This window comes from Theropithecus gelada, chromosome 2 (genome assembly GCF_003255815.1).
Source record: "Theropithecus gelada isolate Dixy chromosome 2, Tgel_1.0, whole genome shotgun sequence".
NCBI classification, from domain to species: domain Eukaryota; kingdom Metazoa; phylum Chordata; class Mammalia; order Primates; family Cercopithecidae; genus Theropithecus; species Theropithecus gelada.
Genome location: NC_037669.1, coordinates 61,998,702 through 62,020,927, shown reverse-complemented (window position 1 = coordinate 62,020,927; position 22,226 = coordinate 61,998,702). Strand labels below are relative to the sequence as shown.

Genomic DNA, 22,226 nt, shown 5'->3' with positions numbered 1-22,226 from the left:
CTTAATGGCTCTGGATGTGTTGAAGGTTTGACAAGCTTAGGAACTTGGCAGTCAGCTTTAGACCTCTAGCATAGCCGATTCCATTTCAGGTCCATGGGGGCTAAAGGTCTTGGATGGCCATTTGGCTACTCAGTTAGGAAGCATCTGTTAAGTGCTCATTGTGTGTGGCACACTGTGAAATGAAAAGACATGATTTCAGCCCATGGGAATTAGAGAATTCCAAGTTAATGAAGGGTCTAAAGTTTCATTCTTTATTGGAATTATTGAATTGAGTTCTGAATAATACATTTATAGAGGGACTTAAAATGAAAGAGGGAAGAAGTGTTTAACCTAGAATTGAGTTGACTTGGGGCATTCTTTTGATCATGCATTTAACCAACAAATCCTCATTCAGTATCTGTTCTCTACTTGGCTCTAGAGATGCAAAAGTCTTTCTCTGCCCTCGTGGATTATAGCCTGGCTGAGAAGCCTAATTGCAGTTAGAGGCAGGAGTGGGGCCATACTCAGGGGAGAGTAGAGAATTAAAGCATATTCACTTAAGTTTCAATTTTGGTAAGCACTACCATGGAGCAGTGAAGGGTACAGTGGAATCAGGTGTATAATCACAGCTTAAAGGTGAAGAAAACTGGCCTGATCTTGAGAATCACCCCAGGCTTCCATGAAGAGTCAGACAATCTAAGAGAAAATAAATAATTCCAGGCAGTGGGCACATTATTTGCTTTAAATAGGAATCGGCAAACTCTTTCCCGCGGGCCAATCTTGCCTGTGGCCTGTTTCTGTAAATAATTTTTCTATAGAAATGTTGGGTATTCTTGGCTAGTTCCTAGATTCTCTATCATTTTTGCTGTTATAGTAAGTTGTGTCTTATCCATTTGTTTTTGTTTGTTTGTTTGTTTTTTGAGATAGAGTCTCCTTCTGTCGCCCAGGCTGGAATGCAGTGGTGCAGTTTTGGCTTACTGCAACCTCTGCCTCCCAGGTTCAAGCAATTCTCCTGCCCCAGCCTCCCGAGTAGCCAAGATTATAGGCATGTACTATCATACCCGGCTAATTATTGTATTTTTAGTAAAGACAGGGACTCACCATGTTGGCCAGGCTGGTCTCGAACTTCTGATCTCAAGTGATCCTCCAATCTCGGCTTCCCAAAGTGCTGGGATTACAGATGTGAGGTACCACACCCTGGCAGTTGTATCTTATCTTTAATCACATTATCTAATTAGCTGTTGCCTATATATGGAAGGTACCGTTATTCTTGTGATTCAGTATTTGGCAAGCTTGCTAAAATTTCTTGTAGTTCTAATAATTTGTCTGTTGATTCTATTGATTCTCTCAAACTTTGCTATCGTCTCCATTTCCTCTAAGCCAAGGATCAGCCAACTAGCATTTATTGGCCCACCACCTATTTTTGTAAATAAAGTTTTATTGGCACACAGCCATTCCCGTTTGTTTACCTTTTGGCCATGGCTGCTTTCCAGCTACAATGGCAGAGTTGAGCAGTAACAGGACTGTATAGCCCACAAAGCCTAGATAAAATTCTTATTATCTGACTTTTTACAGAAAAACTCTGTTAATCCTTGACAAAATGATATCATTAAATATCTGAAGACGGTCCATTAAAATACTTGTTATTTGTGGCTCCGAAGACTTGAACTGGGACCAACATGTACAGAGATAGTGTTTAGTTCAATACAACATGGATAACTTTTTAGTAGGAAAAGTATAGGAGTACTTCCTTCAAGGAAGGTAAAAGTTGGCTTAAAAGATAACATTATAACTAATTGCCCAAACTGGAAACTATTAGCTGATTACTTCAGGAATTCAGGAAAACCAGGACCGTCCAGTGCAGGCAGAGGTATTTGGCCTCTCTGCCTGTAAATGAGACAGTGTCTTGGAAAAGGTTATCTCTGCATTTTCAATATTGAAAAGGAAGGAAGGTGGTGCAGGTTTGATTAAAGTCAAATCATAAGATTTATTTTCATCTCTCACAGGTCTGTGAGGATACATTAAAACCTTGACTATAAGAGGTGATGTACAACCTTGAGATACCTTGCCTCTCCTCTTCAGCAGTGGGGAGGTTCTTGTCTCAACAGTTGTTGCCTCAAACTCTGGGAATTCACCTACTGGATGGTGGTGGTGGTGGTAGAGATAACTTGGACAGTCCACTAGAATCTGTATATCTCCTTCAACCCAAGGGGAAACATGCCTTTTTTCAAAAGCGCAAAATGGTAAACACAGTCAAGTGAATTTGTATGACTAATCAGATATTTCCAAATATTTTTAGGTTAGTGATACATACATCATATGACTTGTTTCCCAAGAAAGTCAATGTGGAAACTTTTCATAAAACAATTTTTGCCTTTTTTTTCAGTAGAAAATCCCACTCTGTGGAAGTTAGTAAATGTCCCTTCTGTAGTTAAATTTAGTAAGCACAGATTCCAGCTAAGGCAGGTGTTGGCAAAAATCTTATGGCACGCAACTCTGCAAACTGGTCTCCTTCTGCCAACAGAGTGCTCTGCAAATTGTAATTAAACAAGCACGATGTGTTGCTGATTTCTCTTTCATATTCTCTAAATTGCCAGTTGTTTTGTTAAATTCTGCATTCTTACAGACATCAGCATCAACTTTAATAATTACCCAGGTTTTGAAAGGGATACAGTTGCCACAAGTTCTTCTACAGAGTCCAGACTCTGGATGGACTTTGTCCCTCAATTTGGGTCTCCATTGCTAGTACTCTCCCAATGACTAGCCCTTAGGATATGTTTATTAATGTTAGGTGGAGCTTCTTGCTTTTGCTCATAGTTGGGAAAGTTGTTCTCAAAGTGTATTCTTCAGACCAGCAGCATCAAAATCACCTGGGACTTCTTAAAATTGCAAATTCATAGGCTACATCTCAACCCACTAAATCAGAAACTCAAGCCTTTCAGTTGATTTAAAGTTTGAGAACCATTGCTTTAGGAAAAATACTTAAGAACTGCCCACCATGTCTTCCTCATGAAATCACCTCTTTTGGTTATTCAATAAACAATTAGTTATTGCCTGCATATGCCCCATTACTAAGCCATGTGCTAAAAAAGAGTAGCCTATGAATGTCATGATGATAAGGATCAGATCTGTGTTATCCACAGTGTGCCCCCATTTCTAGGCACAGCACGTGGCTTATGATTGGTGTCAAATGAATATTTACTTATTTAATTTATTGGAATATTAATACAACTAAGCCCCTGTCTTCTGAAGACTTTGATGTATGGAATTTCAAGTGCTGTAACCTTCATTGCTATTACTGTATCTCTCTTAATCCAAAGAACATAAAACATTGGCAATGAATTTTAATGAATTAAGACATTTTTGCTTTATGCATAAAATTATATTAGGTGTTTTTATTTAGAATTGAAAGCAAGAGTTGTCTTTATAGGCAAATCATATATTTCATATAGCAAAGGAGCATGGCTGAGGTTGTATATCTTGGTTGAACCAGACTAAATTATATGTGTTCCTTACTTCTACTTTGCCTTGGTTATATAGATCTGGGTAGGCCTTTACATCTTCCCACCTTTTTTAATAGTTTGAAGATGAAAAGGAGGTTCTGGAGCAATTCCATCAATGTTCGCAGTCTTTTAGCCTAATCATTATGTAAATCACCAGAGGAGCTGTGCACCAATTAATTGCGAAAGTGTACAGGTGGTCAGCAGAATGACTTGAAAAATGCACTCCTGTTTTAAGGGGCCTTTCGTTTCTTAAAAAACAAAAAAGGCAACAGCTTTTAAATTTAATGCAGAAAGTAAAGGCCAAAATGGTTAAAATAAAAAAATAGTAAAATAACAACATAGCCTGTGCCAGTTGTAACCAAATTAAATGGAACAGTTCACAGGTGTTCCAAAACAATGTTCATAATATAGTTGAAGAAAATTGCTTCTCTCGTTTTTATGACTTTAATACTAGGACAATCTTTATATACAATGAAAAATTTTTAAACAGCAGTGAAATGATGCCATTTTATCTCTGACCCTTCTCTTTATGTACTGTACTACTGCTATATATACAGATTAATTTGTTATTACTGATGGCTCTCTTATTCACGCTCCTATAGCCATAAATATGGATCACTGTGTATCAACTCAGAAATCACTCTGTGTGACTAGATAAACAATGTATACAGATCATTTTAGTAAAGAATGATCTTAAGTTAGTGAACTTGTACTAGAAGCTACAATTATACTTCATAAATGACTTCTATGCCTGGAAAGAAGTATATGTTTGACTTAATGGCTATTATATATCACAGCATAAACACTGCATTCCTACATCTTTTCCTCCCTTCAACAAATCCTTACCCATCACATTTTTTCACATATTACTTGTATTGGGCTAAGATTTGTGAGGGATACAGAAAAAAATGAGAAGAATTTCTATCTCTAAAGCAGGTAAGAGGACAATAGAAGAGATGCTGTGTGTGTGTGTGTGTGTGTGTGTGTGTGTGTGTCTGTCTGTCTGTCTGTCTGTCTAGCTAGCTAGCTATAAAGATGATAGGAAACAGCATTGCTATTTAAGAGGTACCCTGAAATTTATATGTAAAATGTTTTATGTCAGTAGTTACTTACTGAACACCTACAAGTGAAGAGCCTGCAATGGAAGTTAGGAATACAGCTATGAAAAAGACAGACACATTATTTGGTGTTATATGTTTTGCCATCTAAATGGAAGGCAGACACTAAACACATGAATAAATGAGAATTATAAATTGTGATAAGTAACATGACGGAAGCAAGACAGTAGTAGAGAATAACTCTTACTTTGTATGGGCATGAAAATATGCCCAGACAAAGACTTGCATGTAAACGTTCATGGAAGCATTATTGGTAATAGCTAAAAGTGGAAGCCACCCAAATGCCCATCAACTGGTGTTATGAGTTGAATTTTGTCCCTCAAATAGATATGGTGAAGTCCTAACACCCAGTGCCTCTGAATGTGACCTTAGAAATAGAGTCAGCATACATGTAATCAGCAAAGATAAGGTCGTGGTAGGGTAAGATGGACCCTAAATCAAATATTACTGGTGTCCTTCTAAGAACACAATGGGAAGAAACACATAACACAGAGAGAATGTCACGTGACAACAGAGGCAAAGATGGAGTGATGTGACTATAAGCCAATGAATGCCAAGGATTGACAGCTACCACCAGAAGGTAGGAAAGATTCTTCCTAGAGTCTCAAAGGGAGCGTGGCCCTGTCAACACCTGTATTTATGACTTCTGTCCTCTAGAACTATAAGAGAATAAATTTATTTTGCTTAGGGCCACTGAGTCTGTAATGCTTTGTTAAGGCAACTCTAGGAAACTAATACAACCAGCGAATGGAGAAGGAAAATGTGGTATATCCATACAGTGGAATATTATTCTGCAATAAAAAGGAACAAACTACTGGTACATGCTACAACATGGATGAATCTTGAAAACACTATGCTCAGTGAAAGAGGCCAGGCACAAAAGACCGCATATTGCACAATTTAATTTATATGAAATATTCAGAAAAAAGCAAATGTATAGAGACAGAAAGAAGTTAGAGGTTTCCCAGGACTGAGACTGGGAATGGGGATTAATTGGGAATGGGCATGAGGCATCTCACTGGGGTGATGGAAATGTTCTAAAACTAGATTGTGGTGATAGTTGCATGACTCAGCAAATTTGCTAAAAGCCATTGGATTGCACACTTAAAATTCGTGAACTTTTTAGTATGTAAATTATACCTTAAAAACTTGTTTTTCAAAAAATTATCAATGGAAACAGACAAAGGTAGAAGTTTTTATAATTTGAGTCATTTAAAGACCACTGTCGGCTAGAGAGTAGGGCCTACAGAGGAGAGGGGAAGGCAGTAAGTAGGCAAAGGATTCTGGGAGAGCAGATGTTCAGTTTGGGCCTAAATAGGCAGGATTTTAGGACATGGAGATAACAGTTCAGGGATCTGGGACATTGCGTCTTCTGCAGTGCCAATGATATTTTAGTTCTTTCAAACAAGGCCGTGTGACATACATTTGCTCCTTGGTGTAATTTTCATGACCGGATTAGATAAACACAATTTTATATGTGATATTTATAGACAGAGAGAGGCTGGGAAAAAAACCTGATGACTTCTAAGACCTCCTTGGCCCTTGTATTTTAACCTTATTGTCTCATCTCCCTGCAACACATCATACACTGCAGTGCAGGCTGTCTTGATTCCCTGGGAAGACGAAAGACCTCTTTCTCTCAAGGCAATTCTTTCTTTAATTAACACTGCTCTCAGAGTATACAGCCATATACACAGCACTAAAAGGTGTTAACTTGCTCACTGCGCTCAAAGTCATACTACTGATATTTATGGGATGATGATTCAACTGTACGGGCTGTTTGTTAGCAAGTTCAGCAGCTGTGTGTGAATATTGTTGTTAGTATGCACTGAGTCTTTACCAGGCCAGCTTTGTGCAGATGCTCAAAGAAAGGCAAGCCCAGACTCAGGGGCAAGAGAACTCAGACAGCAGAGGCTGGCCAAAAAAGGAGGAATGATTTTGTGACTGAACGTGTCAAGCATGGGTGTAATGTATTTTAACTTACTTTTGTAGTGTTATTCATTTTGTGGTGAGAGGCCGTTGTAAGATATTAAGATGAGGAGTCAGGGGCCTGGGTTTCAACACTGACTGGTTTTCTGTGGGACTAAAGACAAACCATTTAACTTGTGAGATGACAGCCTTGCTTGTAAAAGAAAGGGATAGATTAGAATTGTGATTTTAACCTACGGAGGGATAAGTGTCCCTTCAAGAATAGGTTGCTAACCATGGATTCTCTCCTTAGAAAAGTGTGCATCAAGTAGGAAAATAATACCAAGATTAAGGTCGCTGAACCAAATGATATCAAAGGTCCCTTCCAAATCCAATACTCCTTGTCATTCCAGGAAAGGAAGAAAAATGAAAACAACAACAAGAAGAACAATTATGTTCAAGTTTGCACTTTTAACAATGTACCTCACAGCAAACTTAGCTAGACTGTATGTCATCAGACACTCAGGGTTGATTCTGTTTTTCACAGTTTGAGGAGATCCTCTTGATGCTTCTCAAACTCTGAAATGACTGATGAAAAGGGTCACCTCAGTGGAGTGCAGTGGCTTATGCCTGTAATCCCAGCACTTTGGGAGGCCGAGGCAGACAGATCACCTGAGGTTAGGAATTCAAGACGAGCCTGGCCAACATGGTGAAACCTCATCACTACTGAAAATACAAAAAGTAGCCATGTGCGGTGGCACGTGCCTGTAGTCCCAGCTACTTGGGAAGCTGAGGCACAAGAATTGCTTGAACCTGGGAGGCAGAGGTTGCAGTGAGCCAAGATTGCACCACAGCACTCCAGCCTGGGCAACAGAGCAAGGCTCAGTCTCAAGAAAAAAAAAAAGAAAAGAAAAGAAAAAAAAAGGCAAGTATTCACCTCTGCAGAGTGAGTGAAATCATTTCTTTTGTAATTGCACCTGTCCCCCATCCATTTTTTGTCTTTAACCTTTGTTTCTAAGGTTCAGTCTCTTTTTCCTCTGACTATGGGAAGCCTAAAGGAAAGATGAAATGGAGAGCCCTATCTTTTTGTAGTAAGCTAAGTAATTCCAAACTCTTTACGGGCACAGTTGAATCAAATATCATAAAAAATGACCAGAAATGGAATAAGAATAAATGTATTAGAACCATTAGAGCAGTGGCAAATGGAGTCAAGCATATATTGATAAGAAATAATTGATAAGGCCAGGAGTGGTGACTCATGCCTGTAATGCCAGCAATTTAGGAGGCCAAGGCAGTTGGATCACTTGAGGCCAGGAGTTGGAGACCAGCCTGGCCAACATGGTGAAACCTCATCTCTACTAAAAATACAAAAAAATTAGCTTGGCCTGGTGGTGCAGAACTGTAGTCCCAGCTACTCAGGGAGGCTGAAGTAGGAGAATCGCTTGAACCTGGGAAGCAGAGATTGCAGTGAACCAGGATCCTGCCACCGCACTCTAGCCTGGGTGACAGAGTGAGACTTCGTCTCAAAAAAAAAAGAAAAGAAAGAAAGAACTGATAAGTATTTCATTACAAAGCATGGACTTAGTTTGTTAGACTGTGTTACCTTGGGCATAATTGTACAGTCATTTTTCAGGATATAGGAAAAGTGGGAGAATATGACCCTCTAAATAAGTTTGCCATTGGCAAGATAGGTATAACTTAAGTGTTTTCTACAGTTGTATCTTGTTATTCTTTTCTCACAGGTCCAAAATGTAATAAAAATACAGGCATTTGATGTTACACTGAATATACTAATTTATGATTCATTTATATTGGCCTTGGAAATGAAAGTAAAAGTTGTGGCCACAGAATGGTTATTCAGAAAAATTGTTTTGTTATATAGACATAATTAAGCATGCAAGTATTTTAAGTACTTTTATTAATAAATGTTACAAATTTTTCTGCAGTATGCTTCCAAAGAGATAATTTAATTTTCCTGATGACTAGCACTGTATCCCCTTCTCCTTTTTTTTCCTTAAGACTACCTTAAAACAATACTTTCGAGGGGCAAAGTTGTATGCATGGAGAGTTTAATCCAGGTAGATGATGTGGTTCTGCAATACAAATTTTTCTGTAGCAGTAACTGGGAGAAGAGCCACAATTCATGACTGCTAGAGATAGGACCTGCTTTAAATGAAGGAATTAATTGTGCACATAATGATGTGTATGAGCATTCTACATTAACTGAAAAATGAGTTTTACATTTTATACATTTTAAAAGAATCTCCAAGACTTAGCTCCTTTATTTTTTCACAGGAGTGATGGGTGAATATGAGCCCAAAATAGAAGTGCAGTTCCCAGAAACACTTCCAACTGCAAAAGGAGCAACGGTGAAGCTGGAATGCTTTGCTCTAGGAAAGTAAGTTCTGGTTTGCATTCCTTCTTATCCTTGCTTCAGCTTGAGCAGGTATAGAGTTTTTCTTGCACTGTGCACAGTGATGGTTTCTGAGGTGACTGAAAAGCAGGTGAAGCCTTTCTCTTTGTAATTCTGTGTATGCATCTTGGATTCTGCCCCCCACCATGGAGAGAGGACATGTAATGGTGCAAGAAGGATTAGGCTGCCACAACTGACATGGCCACAAAGGAGAAGAGAATGGGCAATTCTGAAAAAGTATTTTGTTATATTATTATGACCTGTAATGTGCATGCTGTCTAACCCAGAATGACAGGAAAACAGTGGCCTCCATTTGAGGTACAGTTAAGCTGACTATTTGGAAAAATATGGACTTTCATTTTGGCCCCAGTTTATAGAGGATGCATCAGACTTTTCTTGAATTTCTTTTTAAACTGTCAGTCTCTTCTCTCTACTTTGGATTTCCTTCTGCTCCGGCTAGAGATAGGTAAGACGTGTTATTCTCTAAGAGAGTCTGTTTTGCAAAGTTGTCCGAAAATTGTTTCAGTATGGACTTTCTTGAGAAAAGCCTACTTAGAAACTAGTTAACTTTTCCATAGAGAATATATCAGAGGGCATAAAGAACATGAAATGCACATCAGTTGGGATTTTTATTTGCCAGTAACCAGCAATAAAGATTTGGCATAAACAGTATAAACTATTATCTGAAGTGAGAATTTTGATATCTTCTGTGGATTTCTTTTTTTTTTTTTTTTGAGACGGAGTCTCTCTTTGTCGCCCAGGTTGGAGTGCAGTGGCCGGATCTCAGCTCACTGCAAGCTCCGCCTCCTGGGTTTACGCCATTCTCCTGCCTCAGCCTCCCGAGTAGCTGGGACTACAGGCGCCCGCCACCTCGCCCGGCTAGTTTTTTGTATTTTTTAGTAGAGACGGGGTTTCACTGTGTTAGCCAGGATGATCTCGATCTCCTGACCTCGTGATCCGCCCGTCTCGGCCTCCCAAAGTGCTGGGATTACAGGCTTGAGCCACCGCGCCCGGCCTCTTCTGTGGATTTCAATGATCCATGTCAGTCTTTACGCCCAGCCCCATCTATCTGACAAACCCATTACTAACTCTCTTTTTCCTGTGCCCACATGTTCACTAAGGCAACAACACTTTTTTTTCTTTTTTTTTTTTTTTTTTTTTTGGTAGAGGCAGGATCTGGGTATGTTGCCCAGGCTAGTCTTGGACTCCTGGATTAGTTATCCTCCCACCTTTGCTTGTCAAAGAGCTGGGATTGTAGGCCCAAGCCAGGGAGCCAGGCAACATTAACTCTACCAATCCTTATATCAGCGTGTAATCTATTTTCTTAGGATTTTTGTGTTTTACAGCAATCATAGAAAAGGTTCCTTTTTTCATTTTATTGTCAGTTCTAATAGAAAGGTTGTTTTGGTTTCCATGTGTTTTCAAGTCGGGACAAATAAGCTACAGTAGTATCTTTACTTTGGTACAGTACAATACAGTGGTAATTTTTTATGTCCTGAAAACTTATATTAAATAAATTATGACATAACTATAGGATTAAACATTCTACAGACATTAAAAGTCAACTTGCAAAACAACATTTAAGGCATAGAAAATGCCCATGATTTATTGCTAAGAGAACAAAAGCAGATTGCTAACAGTATAATATGATTAGACTTTTTATTTTTATTTTAAAGTATTTATGCATGTATAAGCATTTATATATATATGAAATTAAAGATGAGAGTAGGTAACTGGGTAGTCTAGATATACATTTGATGATTTTTTTAAGGTGACACCTTGAAAAATCATCTGTGAAGAAAGAGCAGAATTCACATTGTTCACACTTCAAAGGGGGTTATGAATGAAACTCTATTCACACTGTTTGAATAGTGCTGGAATAAAAACAAAAAACCCAAATTGGCTTCTTCAGTCTACACAGAAATGTTTGGGTATGCACATCCAGCTGCTGAAACACATCCTCATTGCCCACTTAAAAGCAGAAAGACTATGTCTCAATATGGTTATTTTTAAAGACATATATTAAGTGCATATCTCATCAGTATAAAGACACCGATTATGTACTTTTCATAGAGCCTTTCTGCATTTTGAGTTAGTGTCTGTCTAACGAACTTAAATTATTCTAAAACAAATATAGTAGAGTTGATGGCTTTAATGTTTTAAATACCATCTCAGGTTTCCCAGAGAAGATTAGCAAGTCTTTAGTCTAATTACTTCTCTGTGTGTGTTTTTGTGAAAAATAAATAAGTAAATAATTGTATCCCCTGCCAGGAAGCCACAATCTTAAAAGCTGTGGTTAGCTCACTAAACCATTGATTTGCAGATTCAATGAGGCCCTCTCTGCAATTTAAGATATGTTCTAACAGTTATGGCAGTAGGATGATAGATGCCTTGAGAGTGCATAAAAACCTCACAGATGGCATCTTTCCTTTTCTCACTATTTTAAGCAGTTTCCCCAACCCATCTTCCAAATGGACTGCTATGAGTTGGTAAGCTTCTCAATATATAAATGACAAGGAGAAAAACCATGTTGTCCAAAACAATGTACCTCGAGTGAACCCATCCTCTATGTCAGCAATAGGTTGTGTCTCCCAAATTTTATGAGCTCATTATTTCTACTATCATTTATTCATTATTTGGGTATTTCTCAAAGTAGGGCACTTGCATTGTTGGTACATAGATTTATGGAAATACATTGTTTCTCTTATGTCTCACACTTCTGGTATTTTGTTGGGGATGTTGAAAGGCTGGTGTCACTGAGACTGTCATCTGAAGGCTTATGTACAGCCTCTCCTTCCTGGCAGTCTCAAGGTATTCACTCTTCTCGTAGGACATCTCAGGGCTGCCATGAGACAGAAAGCTGAAGCTGCCAGTTTCCTAACACCTGAGCTTTGATCCTACAACATCACTTCTGTCTTATTTATTAGTCAAAGTGGTTAAAAAGAGCTACTAGGCTCAAGGGGAGGGGACATAGACCTCATCTCAATGGGAGGAATGTGAAAGAATTTGCAGCTATCTTTAATTTGCCACAAATGCACATGAACATTTTTATTTTCATATTTTGTATTTAGAAAAAAACATGTATGAGTGAAACCTCATCTCTACTAAAAATACAACAATTAGCTAGGCATAGTGGCAGGTGCCTGTAGTCCCAGGTACTTGGGAGGCTGAGGCGGGAGAATCACTTGAACCCAGGAGGCGGAGGTTGCAGTGAGCCGAGATTGCGCCACCGCACTCCAGCCTGGTGACAGAGTGAGACTCTGTCTCAAAAAAAAAAAAAAAAGAAAAGAAAAAAATGTATGAGAAAACATATATAACATATAAATATCTGTTTTTATTTCAATGATAATAGTGTTTAGGAACTAGATCACCTTTTTTTTTTTTTCCCCCAAGACAAAGTCTCACTCTGTCGCCCAAGCTGGAGTGCAATAGTGCGATCTTGGCTCACTGCAACTTTCGCTTCCCGGGTTCAAGTGTTCAAGTGATCCTCCTGCCTCGGCCTCCTGAGTAGCTCAGATTACAGGCAACTGCCACAATGCCCAGCTAATTTTTTTGTATTTTTAGTAAAGATAGGGTTTCACCATGTTGGCCAGGCTGGTTTCAAACTCCTGACCTCAAGTGATCTGCCCACCTCGGCCTCCCAAAGTGCCAGGATTACAGGTGTGAGTCACTGTGCCCTGCCAGATCACTTTATTTAAAGTTAAGAAAAGTTACTTGATTTTAAGAACACTAAATAAATACTAGAGATATGGATATGATTAAAATTGTAATGGAGATAGAGGAGTGAATGAAGTTTGCAAAACACTGCAAGCTTATATGTGTAGAACCAAGAAGGAAGGGGTTTAGGTTCAAATAAAAGGTTCAGTTTTCTCTAGTTTGATTCACTCCTTTTTATTCTTGATATCAGTCCGGTACCAACTATTATCTGGCGAAGAACTGATGGAAAGCCGATAGCAAGGAAAGCCAGAAGACACAAGTCAAATGGAATTCTTGAGATCCCTAATTTTCAGCAGGAGGATGCCGGTTTATATGAATGTGTGGCTGAAAATTCCAGAGGGAAAAATGTAGCAAGGGGACAGCTAACTTTTTATGGTAAGTGTATGATTTCAGTTTATCGTTTGTAGTACTACAGAACTTCCTGATATTGAAATCATAAGCTGAGAGGCATTCAGGCATTTTGGGAGAGATTGTGCAGCACAGGATTATGTGAAACTCATGGTTTGCTCCATAATTAGCCCTGGTTAATTCTGGGTGTGGAGAGTGAGGGTGGGGGGCAAGGATGTTGATGGAGCAGAGAGGAAGACATTAGGCTGATGTGTTTGGAGGATGGATATTAGTGTGAACACACTTGCAAAGAAGTCTGTTTTTTCTCTTTGCTCAAGCTGTAAACCTGACACAGGAAACATTTTATTATTCCTGCTCCTGATTTATCTTTTTTTAAAGCTCTGTGCTTTTCTTCATTAGAATTTTGATTTGAGGCTTGTGTTAATCTTTTGTAATTGCTCCTATTTGGTAGCAATTTAATGTGGTACCATGAACATTTCAAAATGCAAGCTGTCCAAATTTAGTTCTTATCAGAGTGGAATGTGACAAATCTCTCTCACCCCAAAGACATTTTATGTGCAGCTGCTCCTATTCCAATCAAATCATGAGCATTGATCCAAATAATATAAATGTAAAACCACTAGCCCATGGTCATTATTGAGACCATCTTGGAAACCCTGTTAGGATATTGATTTGAAATCTAGAAAAGGATTTCATTGGATAGGCATTTTGAAAGCAAACTGAGTTCTGCCAAATTGGAGCATGCCAGAATCCCATCTGTCTGGGATACAGAAAACAAATACTATAGGTTGATAATTATTTAAGAATGGTTTAAACAAACAACAATGCATATTAAAATAATGAGAGTAGTTCTAAAGCTTTAAATGTTCTTCTTTCTTGCAGTGATTGATCCCACAAAAGTCTATTTATTTCACTAATTCTTCTTATAAAGCATTTTGGTTTTAAGATATGACCAAAGTTCTAAGCCCTCCAGTCGAAAGAAGGGGACCCCTCATGGCTAAGGGGGGAGGGGCCAAATTAGCATCGAAAAATGAGTTCTTGGCCATGATGGGAGGGTAATGTCAGACACATCTAGTTATACCCGCTCCCTTGCTAACAGCAATGAGCCTTTCTTTCCTAAGGGCTAAATACAATCTAGCCCTTTGAAAAGACTCCATCACTGATATCAACCATCCACCTGATGCTGCCCCTTATTTTTTGCCTGATAAAAGACCGCCAACACAGAATGATTCTGTCATTCTAGGGAGGATGTGCTATGAGGGGTTTCATGTCCTCTGGTCTACCTTTTGACATCGCAGAGCCAAAACCTCCACCCTCAGATGCTAATACTGCCATTTTTCATACCCGAAACCCATGAAGGGTTGCACATGCAGATGGTTCTCCTTTCATAAATATCCATGACTTCTCCTATGACTTATTAAATTTGTATATTCATATATACATATGTATATATTTCATACACAGAACCCATGAAACTCAGTTGCACAAGCACATGTTTCTCCTTTCATAAATATCCATGACTCCTCCTGTAGCTTATCAAATATGTATATTAGGCCACTCCATTCAGCACAAATTCCTGTTTGTTACCTTTGCTCCTCCTTCGAAGTGCCAGTTTACAGCTTCTGACCAAGGGAGGCTACACTTCCTAGCCTGTCAGAATGGCCACCAGGCAGGCTAATAAAGCTCTGTCTTCCAAAAAGAAAGAAAGAAATGCAAAGAAGGGAGGAAGGGAGGGAAAGGGAAAAGGAAAGGAAGGAAGGAAAAAAAGAAAAAACTATGGCCAAAGAATTCTGATCGATAATCACATAACGTTTTTTAAAAGCTTGATTGGAAACTGGGCGGAGATTTCCACTATCAGCCAGCCTTCAATGACCTCCCCTAAGTGACTCTCAGCATTTTGGACTCACGTTCCCCTGATGCAGCTTCTGGGGCGGGAGAACACACAGAGTTGTAGAAAGTGTTAATACTTCACTTGATGAGCTGGGCAATAGCTGTTTGAATAAATCTGCACTTCTCTTTCATCATTCGTCTATCTTCAAGAATATTAGAGGACTGACTCTACTCATGCCAGATGACAGACTTGATATTTAATCTTTGCTTTCCTCTTAAACTGTCATAGTTGGTATCTTATTTGATGGGTTGTAAAGCAAAAGACACCACAGTTAACTGACTGCAAAAATACGAGACTGTAAGTTTCAGATTTATTCAGTGAGATGCTATGGCTGTGTATTTTTAACTGTTTAGGTCTCATTTTCCTCACCACTGTAATAATTATTTTTTCTATATCAAATAGGGACAATCTGTAAATATTCAGGTAATTGGCCAACGTTTTCTCTTTTTTCTTAGTTGAATAGTCTCTTCAGTTCAGTGGTGGCTGCTCCTAAATGTTATTTGAGTAGCTTAACTAATTGAATAAAGTCATTTTAACTTTCATGATTTTCTGTTAAGTGAAATTCCTGCTCTCAGTATGTTAAACTGGTATGAAATTTTCTGTAGCCAGGGGTTGGTATACTGCTTTCCTGTGGGTTAGAGGTTTCCTGCACTGGAAATAGAGCACCCCAGGGTTACTGTTATGGAAAATCTACTTTGTCACTGGCTCCCAGCCCTGTGCAGGGAAATGTTTTTTTTTCAGGGATCCTGCCCTGGAGATGAAAATCAGGTTCTAACAATGTTTCCTTTTTAAATGGAGTTATCTGCAGCCATGCATGGGAAAAAGAGCAGAATAAAATAAAATTTGCCTGCTTTCTGAAGATAACTCAGCCTTACTTCACTTGTCAACCATGCTTGGTATTAAAAACTTGTCAGATCAGCTGACTTCCATAGCACTTGGCTATTGCATTTATGTTTATTCTTTTGTTTTTCCTTATCTAGCATATCAGTGACAAAAATTATCTAATTGTTTTCATTGTCACAGTCACAGGAGAGCTTAATTGTACATGAGCACTTGGCTGTCATTTTTTTTCCTCACACTTTTTTCTGGTCTGGGTCTTCCCAGTGCTGTGTTTGTAATATCCAGCTGCACAGGCCTCCTATTTAAATGAATTATTATAATTAAAATCACCATGTAGATCATAAAAGGCGAAAGAGTACCCCAGTCACTTATCCATGAACATTCTGTCTTTGTTGACAAGAATTTCTTACAGCACTAAGGTGTGCTGCACTTAGGGATTATAAACCATGGGTTTGAGCTTAGAAACCTGCTTCTTTGGGTTCCAAGTTTATTGCATTCATCAGCTGTCCACTTCAGCAACCACAAGTGTGCTAACTCCTATTCAGGATTGGTAAAATGGCCATTTTTTTCCTTCTTGCATTAAAAACATTTTACCTTCTTTCAAAAGCCTGCTGGGCATGATCATTGTTCCCGTTGTCTGAATAATGGAAGTCCTATTGCCCGTTGGTTTGTCCCTACTGTGGCCATGTCTTCAAGTTAGCCTGTGTTACTCATGTTTGGTATGTATGAAGAACTGAAGCAAGATCAGGCATAGAACATTTTTACCCTACCCCATCTTCCCAATTTGTTTTTACTATAACCTGTACTTGGCTATCGTGGTCTAGTTTAATCTACTTTTCTCAGTCTTTTTTGGCATTAAAAAACTTCCTAAAAATAGATTGTATTTCAATGGTAAAATGCTATGGATCTTTGTTACTAAAGATAAACATTTTCCAAAATGACTTTAATATATTATTTACTTGTTTAACAGATTTTTTTTAACCTACCATATGGGAGGCATTATTAGGCACTATGGTTGCAAGACAAAATCTCTGCCCTCAAGGACCTAATATTTTACTGGAAGTTAAGCGAAATGCACTATTAAGCAAATAAATTAACTAGGACATTTTATTTTCTGGTAAGAGTGATAAAGAAAATGGCCAGGCACAGTGGCTCACGCCTGTAATCCCAGCACTTTCGGAGGCCTAGGTGGGTGAGTCACTTGAGGCCAGGAATTCGAAACCAGCCCCGTTTCTACTAAAATATGAAAATTAGCTGGGTGTGGTGGTCGTGCATGCTGGTAGTCCCCGCTACTCGGGAGGCTGAGGCAGGAGAATCACTTGAACCCAGGAGGCGGAGGTTCCAGTGAGCTGAGGTTGTGCCACTCACTGCACTCCAGCCTGGGCAACAGAGCAAGACTCCATCTCGAATAAATAATTAAATAATTAAATCGATATGAGAGAAAGTAGCTGAGAGCAAGAGAAAGATTTCATAAGATGAGGTAGTCAGAAAAGACTTGTCTGAGAATGGCCCTCTGACCCAAAACCAAAAGGATGAAAATGAGCTAGGCTTTCAAGGGGAAGTGCATTCCTAGCAGAAGGTGACGAAGTGCAAAGGCTCTGAGGCAGAAAACTACTTGACGTTCTTGATATGCAGCAGGGAAGTCAGTGTTAACTAAATCGTAGTGAGCAAGGGGCAAAGGTTGGAACCTTAGGAAGGTGACAGACTGCAGTACTTTGTAAGCCAGGCACAGATTTTGGGATTTATTCTCTGAGTATAGTGGGAAGCCATTACAGCCTTTCAAGGCAGGAGGGTGACTCGATTTGATTAATGCTTTTAAAAGACCACTCAGGTTGTTTTGTGGTGAATGGATGATTGGAAACCAAGAGTGAAAGCCGGACAACTAGTTAGGAGGCCATTGCCAATATCCAGGTGAGAGATATTGTTGATTAGGACGTAAGAGACGAAGAGAAATGGAGAGACTTGAGATCTATCTTGGAGTTAGAGCCAATAGGATATTCTCATTTCATTCCTACATCTGTCTAGTTTATAGATATGGAAATTGAGTCCCAAAGAGATTAAAGTAATTGATTTAAGTTTATACAGTAAAAAACAGAGCTAGATTTCAAATGCTGTGCCAGAGGTTCTGAAACTTCAGTGTGCATCAGAATAACTTGGAAGTCTTATTACAACACAGAATTCTGGGTCCCGTTCTATGTTCCCAGTGAGAACACACCAGATGGAGGCTTTGATTTGGTAAGTCCAGAGTAAGACCAATAATTTGCATTTCTAGTAAATTCCCAAGTAATGTTGATGCTGCTTGTCTGAGAACCACATGGTGAGAATACTGTATGTTTAGGCTGTCCCCCCATGGTATTGTGAAGCTGAAGTTTAAATTACATGTAAGAGAAGGTGTTCCTACTACCCTGGGAAGCTAACAGCTTACTGTCACATCAGGCATTGTAGCCAGTCTACACAAAGTAGAATGAGAGTGTTAAGGCAATTATCTTTGAAGAAAGGAAAGGGAAGTATAAAATGGATTCAATTCACTTGATAATTATTCATCTTTGCACTTCATTCTGTCTCTGTAGTCACTTCCTTTTTGCCCAAAAGACTGATAGAATTATAGTCATCATTTAGTAGAATGAAATGTGAACTAAAAGATCCTGATATTTAATATCTTTGTACAATTTCTTCTCTTTGTAACGGGTGTTATGAGAGTAAAACCATTTTCATAATTAGGAAATGAGGAATCTAATATTTAAGCAGTAAACAAGGCTGTATTTCACAGAATCCAGTAATACTTAAGCTGGAAGTAACTGCTGGGGCCAGTCCTTCGGTTTTTATAATTAAAGCAAATAAGATCCAGAGATATAAAATAACTTATTCAAGGTAATGCAATGAATGGGAATCACAGCTAGAACTGCTTTTTTCTGCTATTCTACCTGTGTTACTTTTCCTGCCAATGCAACATTTTAATACAATAGGTAAGGTTAAAAAAATCCATCAATCATCCAGATACTCTTTCTTGCATTTTCCATTACCAGTGTCACAAATGACAACATCTGGATGAACAACTGACTTTTTCACTTTCTATTTTCTAAGTTGGTCACCTGGTTATTGAGTCCAAAAAAACTCTTTTTTTCTTCTTCAAATTACATGTAAGACTAAATGTCTAGACCCTTTGTGCTACAGTCTTTTGCCTCTAAAGGCAAAACTGTAGACTTGATGACACTGCAAATGGTGTTTGAGTATCTCTAAGGTCATCAATAAATGAATACTGAAGCATCTTACAGCAGAGCATACTAATTCCCCATGGATGTGCTATGTATATGGGATCACAAGATAATATTCAGCCCCGCAAAGAGGCTTAAAGGGCAGAGAGACCAAAAATTGAACACAGTAGATAAGGTAATTTCACAGTAGAGCAACAGTTTGCTTAATTGTCCTAGACAGAACTGATATTGATACCCTGAATTCCCATGAGTGTCACTTAAGATAAAGTCAACAATTTTTGTTTCTTTTTTTAATCTGGTAGTTCCAATAAAGTGTGTTGCTGCAGTTTTCAAGGGGTACACATTGAGGAAATGTTGTGAATAGTAGTCAGAGAGAATTAATATAGGAGTGGAGGCATAAAGTCCTCACCTAATGAGAAACTTTAAGCATGAAAGAGTCATATCAAGGACAATATACTGAAATGCAATTCAAGTCTCATTCTGTAGTCCCAGAGAAGGCAAAATGTCGCAGTTACATTTTTTTATTCATCAATGAATATTGTTTAAATTTACTTATAGGAGGTTTTGCTTAAGTTGATTTATTTATCTAAAAACTCCTCTGCTTATCTAAACAGGAGTGCTCAAACTGTTGGTTTAAGCACTCCTTTTTACCCTGAAAAATTATTGGATAGCTCAAAGAGCTTTTGCTTATGTGAGCGATATCTACCCATATATGCCGTATTATTAATTTAAATGGAGAATTTAACTTAGAACTTAACTTACTTTAAAATGGCAAAAATACAACCAGTATACGTTAGAAATAATTAACATACTATAAGAAAACTGACTATATTTTTCCAAACAAAAATATTTAATGAAAAGAGTGGCATGGTTTATATTATTGCAAATCTCTTTAATGTCTGTCTTACTAGAATACAGGTGCATTCTCCTATATACTTCTGTATTCATTCTGTCATGATATTTTGTTTCGATTGAAGTATATGAAGAAAATATGGTCTGACACATGTGTAATTGGAAAGAGAGGACATAATGGACTCCCTTAAGGAAACTTGGGGACCTACAGTGGTTCTTAGATTGCACTTTAAGAAGGATACATTCAAAAGAATGCTCCCATTGTCATTTGCGATAGGGTTGGATATTTTTTGAGGGGCTCTGGAGAGAGAATGGATGTTGGAGCCAAGCAGGCCTGTGTACCATTGCTAACTGAGCCACTTTCTGAATCTGGGTGTTAATGTCTCTGGGTCTTATCTATAAAATGAGGGCAAGTCCACTTAACCTGAATATTATGAGGTTTAGAAATGATGTGTGTAAAGTGAAGCTGATTAGATATTTCATATATTAGTAGTTTCCATTACTGATTGCATTTCAGACTGAACTCAAGGTGTATAAGGGAAAGAGAAGAGGATAGATTCAGCTGAGTAAGAGCAGATTCCGGGAAACATTAGGTAGAGGCTTTGAAGATAAAAATAAAGAAATATAGAGAAATTAATCTATGTAAGGTTAGAGTCATAGCTTGATTGATCTGGGTATAATTGAGTAAATCAGGCCCAACAGCCTTTTTGAAAATGCACATTTTGCTGATTTACATTTTTTTTTATTCTATAACTCATTCATAAAGTTCTGAACTGACTTCTTGGAGTGGAGGACAAAGACCCTTATTCACCAGGAGCTGTGGATTCACTGGGCATAGTTGGACAGAAAGTAAGAGATGTAAAACCAGATGGCAGAAGACTTCATTTTCATTTACGTATTTATTAATTTATTTTTGAGACAGAGTCTCGCTCTGTCACCCAGGCTGGAGTACAGTGGTACGATCTCAGCTCACTGCAACCTCTGCCTCCCAGGCTCAAGTGATTCTCGCGCCTCAGCCTCCTGAGTAGCTGGGACTACAGACAGGCACCACCATGCCCGGCTAATTTTTGTATTTTTAGCAGAGACAGGGTTTTACCATGTTGACCAGGCTGGTTTCAAACTCCTGACCTCAAGTGATCCACCTGCCTCGGCCTCCCAAAGTGCTGGGATTACAGGCGTGAGCCACTGCGCCTGGCCAGGTGACAGAAGACTTTCAATATTAACCTAAAGATATGAAATAATGATAATGTTCTCCTAATTTTTGTAGCATTTACAGGAGGCAGAGCACATTCAGAAATCTTATTTGTTATCTGATACACAGATTACTTCCTACAGTTATGTTTGCTTTATGTATTGATGAATACCTATTAATAGAAATATGCCAGCTTTGAGTTGCCTTTTAGTGTATCTTCATATAGTTGGTTTTTTATATTCTGATTTGAGGTTATCATTGCTATCTGTGCTATCTGTGAAAGGATTGGCCTGATGGCATTTCCCATACCATTGCCAGAAGCAAGTCAGTTTTAACTTAGGTAGAGATGAAGAAGCCATAAATACGAGTGTGTGAATGAAGTACAAATTAACAAAAAAAACTAGGAGAACTGTGAATCCTGTTGGTTTAAGAGACAATCTAAAGGCTAAAGGTTTCACTTACTAAAATCAAAAGGAGAGGCCGTGCATAGTGGCTCACGCCTGTAATCCAGCACTTTGGGAGTCCAAGGCAGGTGGATCACGAGGTCAGGAGATGGAAACCATCCTGGCTAACGTGATGAAACCCCATCTCTACTAAAAACGCAAAAAATTAGCCAGGTGCGGTGGCGGGCACCTGTAGTCTCAGCTGCTTGGGAGGCTGAGGCAGAAGAATGGTGTGAACCCGGGAGGCGGAGCTTGCAGTGAGCCGAGATCACGCCACTGCACTCCAGCCTGGGTGACAGAGTGAGACTCCGTGTCAAAAAAATAAATAAATAAAAATAAAATAAAAAGGAGTGTTAGACATCATTAGGTTCAAACTAATATGAATTCAAGGAGAAAACAAGCTTCCAATCTCCAGACTGCATTTCTAAAGCTGTTCTTACGATACAAGATATCAGCAAGTATCAAAAAAGTATCTGTATGTTTAATTCTCAAGGTACTTTTTTTAACATGAAATTTTACAAGAAATTCTCGATATTTAATACATAGCAAGGCTGCAGCAAGGAAGAAGCCTTGCTCTGAATTAAATATTGAGAATTTGAGTGAATGTAGAAGGGAGTACCTTCCAAGAACCCTCAGAGCTTCATGGAATTGAGTTTGAAGACCCCTGTGAGGAGACTGATTGGTGTGTGGGGAGTGGATGAGAGTCTGAAGCCAGAGAAGTGCAGATTGTCAGTGCTGAACAAGCATCAAAGATGGACCTTGCCCTAAAATCCAACATGCATATTTCTTGTAGAGCTGGTCCTTCTT

General features: G+C 38.7%; 1 protein-coding gene across 4 annotated transcripts in view; it reads left to right on the top strand.

The window, feature by feature from the left end:
• CNTN4 (contactin 4) overlaps window positions 1-22,226 on the top strand; it is a 998,936-nt gene that overhangs the window by 803,707 nt on the left and 173,003 nt on the right. For 2 of the 4 annotated variants that reach the window (XM_025375521.1, XM_025375523.1), the window contains 2 exons: window positions 8,804-8,906; window positions 12,829-13,013. In XM_025375521.1, coding sequence (XP_025231306.1) covers window positions 8,804-8,906; window positions 12,829-13,013 — 288 coding nt within the window. Of the gene's footprint in view, window positions 1-8,803; window positions 8,907-12,828; window positions 13,014-17,906; window positions 17,953-22,226 lie in introns of those variants that run through there. The other 2 variants (XM_025375525.1, XM_025375524.1) reach the window with 1 other exon arrangement.